This window comes from Rhincodon typus, chromosome 7 (assembly GCF_021869965.1).
Source record: "Rhincodon typus isolate 14 chromosome 7, sRhiTyp1.1, whole genome shotgun sequence".
NCBI classification, from domain to species: Eukaryota; Metazoa; Chordata; class Chondrichthyes; order Orectolobiformes; family Rhincodontidae; genus Rhincodon; species Rhincodon typus.
The window spans coordinates 9336361-9347408 of NC_063338.1; the positions used below are offsets into that span (position 1 = coordinate 9336361).

The 11048-nt window shown below is 46.3% G+C and overlaps 1 protein-coding gene across 1 annotated transcript in view; it reads right to left on the minus strand.

Annotated features, from left to right (window-relative positions):
• fn1b (fibronectin 1b) overlaps nucleotides 1-11048 on the minus strand; it is a 90686-nt gene that overhangs the window by 76444 nt on the left and 3194 nt on the right. The window contains exons 2-6 of the mRNA XM_048598615.1: nucleotides 10422-10550; nucleotides 9377-9514; nucleotides 7896-8027; nucleotides 6038-6175; nucleotides 1760-1915 (exon numbers count right to left, since the gene is read on the minus strand). Coding sequence (XP_048454572.1) covers nucleotides 1760-1915; nucleotides 6038-6175; nucleotides 7896-8027; nucleotides 9377-9514; nucleotides 10422-10550 — 693 coding nt within the window. The remainder of the gene's footprint in view (nucleotides 1-1759; nucleotides 1916-6037; nucleotides 6176-7895; nucleotides 8028-9376; nucleotides 9515-10421; nucleotides 10551-11048) is intronic.

Here is an 11048-nt window from a genome sequence, read left to right on the forward strand (position 1 = left end):
CGTTGTGACAAAAAAATGGAACGTTGAGACAAAAAAATGGAACGTTGAGACAATAAAATGGAACGTTGAGACAATAAAATGGAACGTTGAGACAAAAAAATGGAACGTTGTGACAAAAAAAATGGAACACTGAGCACGGTGGCTCAGCAGTTAGCGCTGCTGCCTCACAGCGCCAGGGACGCAGATTCGATTCCACCTTCGGGTGACTGTCCGCGTGGAGTTTGCACATTCTCCCCGTGTCTGTGTGGGTTTCCTCCGGGTGCTCCGGTTTCCTCCCACAGTCACAAAGATGTGCAGGCTAGGTGGATTGGCCATGCTAAATTGCCCATAGTGTTCAGGGATGTGTAGATTAGGGGGATGGGTCTGGGTGGGTTGGTGTGGACTTGTTCGACCGAAGGGCCTGTTTCCACACTGTAGGGATTCTATGATTCTATGGGAACATTGAGACAAACAATGGAATGTTGCTTGTCCTTTTCCTTCCTTTAGACCATGAGTTATGTCCCCTTCACGAGTTTCTTGGTAACAGACAGGACATGGTATGCTGCCAGTTTGTTGAAGTGATAATAAGGTGCTTTTTACGATCTTGCCTGATAAAAATTCCCATCTCTTTGAATTAACTGGGGAGGGAGCAGTGCATGTCTAATATTCTGGATTGTGATATTCTCAGGAGGATTTCCTTTCCTTCAGTCTGGGATTGAGCAAGGTGACCACTGTGCCTTCCAGCCAAAATGACCAGTATGGTGGGTTTTTTTTATGCAAAACAAGTCACTTTGTTTCCACCTGTGGCAGAGTCCAAAATCCGAGGCTATTAACATGGGCAAAGCCGCTATACTCAGAGAATGGTGTGGTTGTGGAGGGGATATCATAGTGTAGTGGTAATGCCACCAGACCAGTAATCCAGTAGGCCTAGGCTAATGCACTGGCAGCAGAGGTTCAAGTTCCACTATGGGATTTAAATTATTTTGTCAAAAGTTTGCAATTGTAATGCTAGTCTCAGTAAATTTGCACTAACTGTCATTAAAAAAACCCATCTTGCTCACCAAACCCGCTTAGGGAACGAAAAGTGCTATCTCAACTTGGTTCAGCCTACATGTGACTCCAGACCCAGAGCAATGTGGTTGATTCTCAACTGTCCCCTGAAACCAATTGGTAACTCCTCGAATTCAAGGACAATTAAGGGCAGGCAAAAACGTTGTACCCACATCCTGAGGTAGAATAACCTCTTTAACATCGGGAGCAGTTTGAGATAAATTGATGTAATTAAAGAGAAGTTTGACAAACATGGAGAGAGTAGAGGGATATTCTGATGAATTTACAAGAAGTAAACTGAGGAGGAGGATTCGTGCAGATACCACGAATAAGGTGTCTAGTTTTGTGCTGTACACAGTTTGTATTCTTTTGAATTTGGTGCAATAGGTACATAATCTGATCTATCTGGCACGGAAAACAGGAAATAAGAACAATCCTGCTTACCACTAATTCTTTGTTTCGATGTAGCGAAAGAATGAAAGATTTATAAAATTGGGCTGTTGAGTAATCTGATACTTTTGCAAAATGGTTTATGGCGCGTCACAAGATGAATGCACCTAACCACTTTGAACTAAAGTCTTATTGCATGGAAGCTATTCCATTACTGTGCCTAAAGCTGCCTAGCTCTTAAACTGATTAGATTTAAGAGGAGTGCAATGGTGCATTTAGAAGCAATTTCAAACCATTACCTTTGTACATCTTACAATGAAGGCCAAGTCTCCGCACTTACCGGAACCGGATGCCAAAGAAGCATGTCGTTCACATTCCCACTCTCCACGCCCGTTGCCTTTACAGGAACAGTGAAGGAGATTTCCCCTGTTGTCCCTCTTTGTCCAGTTATCTCCAAGTCTATAGGACATTCGAGTATCCTGGTCATTGCATTGGTCTGCAACAGGCAGCAGAAAGGAGTGATACAGGAACAATAGTCAACATGCTTCAGTTTATAAACAATAACGTTTTAATTTCTACAACATCTTTCACTCAGTAAAACCTCTCAGGCACTTCAGAGACTAAATGAGTTACTTCAGGAGTCACTAGAATACTGCCAAAAACGTCCCTTTCCTCTCCACACCTCCCAAACTTACATCCGTCTCCCCTGGAACTTCGTGTTTGAATCCCTTGAATTAGCTTTGCCACAGCACTGAAATTGCTCTATCAAAATTACAGATGACAAGCGTAAACATTCCCTTCCCTACCCATCTGCAACCTTTTGACAGTTCAATGCATCGTCCTCCCCCACTATGATGCAGCTGGATGAGGCTGCTCACCTGGGTCAATTCTAATCCATTCGGTTCAGTAGCTGGAGAATATCTGTCATGGCTTCTCTCCCTGCTCACACACTGATGTCCCACAAGAATCGATCCTTGGTCTTTTCTCTCAAGGCCCTACTTCCCATCCACCCATTGTCTCTCAACAACACTCTCCAAAATGCACACAGTACTGACACCACCCAGCTGTAACTCATGGCCATCTCTTGCCTCCTCCACTGTCTCTGATGTCACATCCAGTACTGGAGGAGCCCAAATTTCCTCCGACTCAATACTGGGAAGATTCCAGCCATTGTGTTCAGTCTCTCTGAACGTCCACAACCTCGGTGCTGTATTTGACTCTGAGATGAGCTTTCAATCATTTTCCTACACTATTTCCACCTCTGTAACCTTCCCCAGTGCATTCCTGTTTGGTGGGTGATACATTAGCACAGAGAGGTTATTGGCTAACTAACAACAAACAGGGAGTGGGACGATTGGGTCATTTTCGGCTTGGCAGATGAGAAAATAAACAGGACACTTTCAAGTTGGCAGACTCAGACTAGTAGAGAATCACAGGAATCAGTGCTGAAGTCTCAGCTATTTCAGCTATTTAAAATCTATACTCAATGTGGAAGCAGGCATACAAATTACAGAAGGGTGGGAAAAGGAGGAATAAGGTTGATTTAGCAACTAAACGGGGGGGATTTATGCACACGGACATAGGGCATGGCTGAGGTATCAAATGAACACTTTGCATCAGCCTTTACTGAAAAAAGATGCTAATCTGGCCATAGTGACAGAGGACAGGGTTATAAATTAAAAAGGACGTTTTTGATGATGCACCACAATTGACATATAAAGGGGGAAATTAGAATGGAAATCGCAGAGGTGCTGGTGATAATACTTCAGTCTTCCTTTGACACAGGCACTGTGTCAGAAGACTGGAAAGTTGGAAATGTTATACCCTTGCTTCAAGAAGGAAGTGGAAAAGTTAAGACCAAGAATTATAGACACGTTAGTTTGTCTTCAGTTGTGGAGAAATAACTAGAAATAATCATTCAAGATAAAATCTAGCATTGTATGGCAAATTAAAGGAAACCGGTCTGGATTTCACAGGGGAAAGATCACATTTCAGTGATTTGTTGGAATTTTTTGAAAAAGTAGCATAAAGGCTTGATGAGCATAATGTTGTTAATTTGGTATACATGGACTTCCGAAAGGCATATTATTTACAGTGACACAGCAGGGGTCAATGTTAGGATCCTTGCTTTTCCTGATACATATTAATGAGATAGATCTTGGTGTGCAGGACACGATTTCAAAGTTTATGGATCATACAAAACTTGGAAGCAGTATACACTCTGAGGAGTTAGACTAGAAAGGGCACTGACAAGTTAGCGGAATGGACAGACAGATGGCAAATGCAAACAGGTTAGACTAAAACTGTGTCAGATAATTCATCTTAAGTTGAAATATTGTGTACGGTTCTGGGGCCTCACTTTGGGAAGGGCATGACTGCATCAGAGAGCGTGGAAAAGAAATTCACAAGCCCCTAAGATAAGGGACTTCAATTATGAAAATACGTTGGAGAGGTTCTGGCTGTTTTTCTCAGAGTCAGAGAAGGTTGGGAGAGTTCTCATAGTATATTTAACGTCTGGACAGAATAGAGAGAGAGAAACTGCTCCAGCTGCTGAAAAGATCGAGAATAAAAGGGCACAGATTTCAGGTGGTTGGCGACATGACTTGAGGAAAACTTTTATCAGTGATTAGTTAAGGCCTGGAATGTACTGCTTGAGTGTGTGGTGGGCGGAGAGGAGTATTTGTGTGTGTGTGTGAATAAGTGTCAGTGTGTATGTGCATGTGTAAAGGTTGTAGGTTGGGGCAGCAGTTTCAGTGTGTCGTTGGGGTGAGGACAATTTGAGCTTGGGAGGGGCAGTTTGTGCAATGGGGGCAGGTTGAGTGTGTGTGTGTGTGTGTGTGTGTGTGTCGGTGAGTGAGGGGATGGAGGTAGTGGTCAGTTTAAACAAGACACTCAAAAGTGAGTTAGACTGTCCTCCAAAAGGAATGGTGTGCAAAGTTTGGGGGAGGGGGCGGAAGAAACACACTAAGAGGGATCTGAGAGTCCTTGAGCACGAATCCCAAGCATGTAGGTAGAGCGAGTGATTAGGAGAGAAAATAGGCTGTTGGCCTTTACTCTAAGGGAGATGCAGTATAAGGAGGTCTTACTGTGCCTCTACAGAGCATTGGTCAGAACACACCTACAGGACTGTGTCCAGATTTATTCTCGTTCTCGCACCTTCCCCAAGGAGGGATATACTGCATTGAAGGCAGTTCAGAGAAGGTTCACTGGGTTGGGTCCTGGGATGAAGGGATTCTCTTACGAGAAGATGTTGGAACAGGCTAAGCCTAGACTCACTGAAGTTTAGAGGAATGCGAGGTGATCTCATTGAAACTTATACAGTTCAGCAGGCGCTTGACCTAGGCGCAGGGAATCGAGAAGCAAGGGGCACAGACAGGAAATAGGGAGGAACTTCTTCCCTCAGAGGGTTGCTGACTTTTGGAATACTCTTCCCCAGAATAATGGAGGCAGAATCATTAAATGCACTCAAGGTTGAATTTGACTGATGTTTGCTGGGAGAGGAGTCGAAGGTTATGGAGGGCGGGGTCAAGCAAGAATGTGGCCTCGAGCCTATGATTAGATCAGCCGTGGTCTTACCGAGTGACAGGTTGGCTAAATGGCCTACTCCAGTTCCTCTTTCTTACGTTCTTTCACTCATCTGCTAATGAAATCCTTGCCCATGCCCTCCTTACCTCCAGGTTTGTCTATTTCCACACGCTCTGCCACATTCTATCCTCCATGACTCTCAGGCTGTCCGAAGCTCTACCTCAAACCCAGTCTGGTTCAGAGTCAGCCCTGTGCTCACTGAGAGACGGGGACTCCCAGTAACGTGTCACCTTGACTTTAACCTTCTAACCCTGGTTATCAAACCCTCTGTGGGCTTGCCTATCCCTATCTCTCATCATGGCCTGCAGCTCTACCACTGAGGTATCTCCAAGAAGGGGACATGCCCTTCTCTCCTGAACCAAAGAGTAGAATGAAGCCCATTCGGTCTAGCCTGTTTGGCCGTCCAAGGACTTTTATCTCATCGTAGAATCCTTACAGTGTGGAAGCAGGCAATTCGACCCATCCAGTCCACACTCACTCTCTGAAGAGCATCCCATCCCCATCCTATCCTATTCCCGTAACCGTGCATTTCCCATGGCTAACCCACATAAGCCTGCACATCCCTGGACACCACGGGGCAATTTAGCATGGCCAATCCACCCTAACCTGCACATCTTTGGACTGTGGGAGGAAACCCATGTTGCAAGAATTTGCAAACTCCACACAGACAGTCGCCCCAGGGTGAAATCGAACCTGGGTCCCTGGCGCTGTGAGGCAGCAGTGCTAACCACTGAGCCACCGTGCTTATCCCAGCTGATCTGTAACTGAATTCCATCAACCCACCTTTTTTCCCCATCAAGTACGAAACTATTGACCTTGTATCCTAATCACCCCAAATCTGAAAGGCTTTTCAAAAAAGAGTGAAAAGTTAGTGCAATTCCAGACTCATCCACCTGAGGCAATCGTTTCGAGTCCTTCAATGTGGTAAAACGCCCTAATTAGGCGGGTTGGACTGGTTCAACAGTTCTGATATTAAAAAAAATTCAATCACAACACGATAAGGTCACCTTCAAAAGATAAAAGCTGAACCTACTCCGTGAGGTGCAGGTGATCCGTCCACTGCCTTCTCCTAGGCATGTGCACTCCATCATCATCCAGCCCTGGTATGGCCTTTCCCAGGTCTCGCCAACATCATGGGTTGTGCCTGCCACATTGTCGTAGCACCTCTCCGCTGTGCAAACACAAAGAGTGGGATTAGGTTCTGAGGCACGTCACCTTTTCACCTGGTTAGCTCCCCTTTGTTTCCTCTGGTCGCAGCGCCTGAGCTGTGTGGGTGACCTTAGGTGGGGAATGCCAACTGGCTATGCAAGACAGGGAGTGGTGGAATCAGCCCCACCAATCCTGCCCTCAACCACTGGCCGCTCGCTTGCTCTTTCTAGCGATCAGACACCAACGACGGTCACCTTTTGCAACTCCCCAGAGATTGAAACCAGCTCTGTCTTTACCTGAGCTGAGATCAGCAGACAGCATCAACTGAAAGCAAGGTCGAGAGGCTCAAATGATGCAGCAGTGATTGACTGAGTTACTGCATCGTGACCCTGCTCCTTATCAAGCTTCAATCTCTCCACGGATTCAATGTTTTCATTTTTGGCTTTTGTGGGAAGACAACAAGCGAAAGAATATTGCCCCATTCACAACCCGAACATTTCCTGCAGCGTGAACACTGTCAAAACACAGGAAGAAACTGTCCAAGATCCCACGAGCAGAATGTTGGCCGAGGGATAGGCAGTGGCCAAATCACAAGGTGAGCTCAAGTCAAGTCTCCTGTTCCACCTGTGCTGGAGGATCTTTTGTATTCACCTGAGGGGGCAGCCGAGGTCTTAGCTGAATGTCTCATCTGAAAGAAAGCACTTCTAACAGTGCGCCCCTCCCTTAGTCATGCACTGGAGTGTCATCCGCAGTTATGTATTCACAGCTGTCCAGTGGAGCTTGGTTTGAGAAGGCTACCCTGAGACACAGCTGACATGCCATGGTTCAGCCATCAGGGCGAAACAGCATTTCACCAACTAACTCAAACTTCAGAAATACACTGAGAACTGAATTAATATTCAAAAGCACATGTCCCATCCTGGGACAAACAGGTTCAGTCAGTGAGCCTGAGCTCTACTCCACTGGGCAGTTTTGACTGTCACATGACCTCCAGTGACTACTGACTCTCACATGACCACCTGGTCCCCAGAGGACAGTGTCAACTATCACATGACCCCCAGGGGACAGTGTTGACTGTCACATGGCCTTCATTAGACAGTGTAAATCATCGCATGGCCACTAGTCCTGTGACCACTGGGTCTCCAATGGTTAGCGGTGACTGTCACATGACCAACAGGTCGCCAATGGACAGGGTTGACTGTCACATGACCAATGACTACCAGGCTTCCAACGAATAGAATTGACTGTTACATGAACACTTAGCCTTCACAGACAGTGTTATCCATTACATGACCACCGGGCTTCCAGTTGACAATGTTGAGTGTCACATGGCCTCCAGGGGACAGTGTTGACTGTCACATGACCACACTCTGGCCTTCAATGGACAGTCTTGAACATCAACAATATTAACAGTCAACTGTCCTTCATTGGAGCCTACAGGGTTATCTGGCTTCTACTGGACAATGTCAATCATATGTTCCCAAGGACAATGTGGTCCAGCAGATAGCCAAGGTGACCTGAAGGTTTTGCATTCCCACATTTTGAGAGCACCAGCCCATTCCAATCCACCCTCACTCTTTGCCAATGCAGTAAAAACTTCCAAACCCAGTCTGACCTCAGTGCATCAGTCTGGCTGTAAGTAATTTGATAGAGCTCTTGTAAAAGCTTTGCAAAATTGTCAGCCAGTCGTTTTGAACCAAATGTACACATATTGGTTTTAATTTTGCAACAGAATGATCTACCTATTGGCTTGCAGGTCCATTCGCCTTTCCCATTTCCAAGGCAAACACACTCCAACATGTGGCCACCTGTCTCATGAGGTCTTCGCCAGGTATCCCCAATCTTATAGGACTGACCACCCTCATGGCAGCGATCTGTGGAACATAAGAGGACAGCAAAAATTAGGATTGTTTCAAACTGCCCTAGATTTCAGTTCAGGATTTGATCAACTCCTCCATGGCAGGGGCCAACAATTCAGAATGAATGCTCCAATCAATGCAGCGTGTGTGCAGGGTTTGATGTTGCCCACACCTGTCCCTTCACACTGACAACAAGGCCGCTCCAATGAGGCTGTTAAGGCAGTTGGACCATGTGCAATAAACTGGATTAGACTGGGAACCATCAGCTTCAACCAGCCGGCAAACATCAGTGTGAAAGGGCAATGGAGGAACCCTGGGAAGGTCCTAGAGGGGAGGTCCTGATGGATCAAAGGAGTCTGGAGGAGGGAATTGGAGGAGTCTGCAGGGAGAATAAATTGGAAGAGTCTGGAGTGGGGGAATTGAAGGAGGGGGAACTTAGGGGAGTCTGGAGGGAGGGAATTGGAGGAGTCTCGAGGGGAGGAATTGGAAGATTCATGGGGGAAGTTGGAGGAGTCTGGGGAGTGAATTGGAGGAGCCTCAAAGGGGGTAGGAATTGGAAGAGGCTGGAGAGGGGAATCGGAGGAGTCTGGAAGTGGAGCAGATGGGAGGAGTTTCGAAGGAGGCAAATTGGAGGAGTCTCAAAGGGGGCGAATTGGAGAAGTCTGGATGGGGGAGAAATTGAAGGAGTCTGGGCTAGAATTGGAGGAGTTTGGAGTGGGTAAATTGGAAGAATCTCGAGGTGTAGGGAATCCAGGAGAGATTGGTGAGGAAATTGAGGGGGTTGGTTGTTATAATGGGGTGGGGGAGTAATCCAGAGGAATTGGGGAGTTGTGGGAGACATCCAGGAGATTGAGGGTGTAACAGCCCAGGATGGGAGGGGACATCCTAGAATAGATGTTACTTCTGAAGGGGGATGGGATTCGTAAAAGGACAGAAGGGAGAAGTGTTGACAAGAGGAGAAAGGAATGAGTTTATCTAATCAGGAACAGGACTGGGATTTGTAACAGGAAGGGGCTCACTGTAAACAAACACCCAGATGAAAACTTCCTTAATTGGGCAGGGACTTGCGCCAGATCATCTGAAAGATCAGAGTTGAGCAGCGCCCGTCATGCCTTAGAAAAGGCAGACTGCAGCACATTTCCCCTTTCTGAAACAGATACCCCTTCACCATGCTGGTAACAAGACAGAAAACAAGGCAAAAACTCCCCAGGGCACTGGAATAGAGATCAGAGCACCAAAAGCACTGAGATGAATAACTATTTAAGAGGGGTTTTGATAAGCAGGAGCTCAGCATAGATGCACTCCCTGGCCATTCACCCCAATTCACTTGATCGCCCACAATGCCCCACACCCATCCTCCTTACTTGCAATGGTACAGCTGATCCTCCCTCTGCCAGCTCCAATACAGGTACAGTCCCAGATCATGCCATCCTTCGGGCGTTCCCAGGTGTCGCCGACACGTTGCCTGGTCCCAGTGTACTGGTCGTAGCACATCTCCTCGACTGCATAAATGAATCGAAACACATGTCAAGGATCGCCAGGGAGATCCTTTCAGTTTTGAAATGACTGTCTTGTCCACTGAACCCCAGCCCACCTCCGACTGCACTCGAGGGGTATAACGCCAGTCTCAACTGGTGAGCCTGGCCTCTGAGTGCCACCTATGGAGTCCTGTTTGACATCCAGCAATCAGGCTGTGCTGAAGGGAGATATGCAAGATCTGGCCTCTTACTGTGTGAGGGCACAGAATGCAGAAATCAAAAATGAAAGCGCTTGCAGCTACACAGCACCTTTCACAATTCCAGAACATTTCGCCGTGCTTTGACAGCCAATGAGGTGCAGTCACTACTGTATTTTAGGAGGTGCAGCACCGTTGGTGATGTGATGGATTATTACCTAACATCGGTACTGTACAGTAATGCTAGAACACACTGAGACCGTTCACTTCTATTGCAATGCACTTGACTGTAATATAATTAGACAGCGCTAGTGTTGATACACATGGAACAACACATTGAGGCTGCTGTGAAGCGCTGGGTTAATATGCTGATCTTGTAACATACTGGGTCACTTTGCGAGTACTGTAATAAACTGTGTTAATATGCTGATGCTGTAACACACTGGGTTAATGCACTGATGATGTAACACACTGCGTTAATATGCTGACACTGTCACATACTGGGTTAATATACCGATGCTGTAACACACTGGGTTAAAATGCTGACACTGTAACACACTGGGTTAATTCGCCAATACCGAACTACACATTAGTTAATACGCTGATAGCCTAGCTATAAAACACCTACTTTTCGACCTCTGGATTGGGGACTGTGTACAGTTTGGAGATAGTGATAGATGCAAAGTTTCATTATTAAGAATGCAGTGCCACTGGCTCCTTAACTGTTAACTTACCATCCGGCTTCGATTCACAATTCCAACCTCGCCCTGCCCCATAACAGGTACAGATCATCACACGGCCCATGTATGTACGCTCCCATTGCTGGTTGACGTGGTAAACCTTCCCATTGTCTAAACAATAATCTGAACAGGGGAGAGAGAGAAAGCACACACACATCAATTAAATAATTCCCAAAAGACCAGATGCATTACAAGACTAATATCACTCAGCATCTGTGGATGGAAAGATTATGTCTCAAATCTGAACTCTCAACTCATAGAACACTAACTCATCTTGAGAGGGGGAGAGAGAGAGACAGGCAGAGTTAATCATAGGTATTTCAGAGGATCTTTATCAATTCTGGGGAAGGGTCATTCACCCTTAAATAACAGGCTGCATTTTCCCAACAAAGAAATACTCAGGAGCCAAGGGCAATTACATAAGTCACGAGCCCATTCACTAGCATGATGCAGCTTAATTTTACAGGATATGGCATTGCCCTGTTTGTCTCTTCAAAGTGAACCCAGCAGATGCAGCTCTTGGTCTTCTGACCTCCTGCTGAGCGCTCACTCACCTTCTGAGAGCCGGAAAGACGCCGAGAAAGTGCAGGTAGTAAAGTGACCCCGACAAAGTGGCCCCAG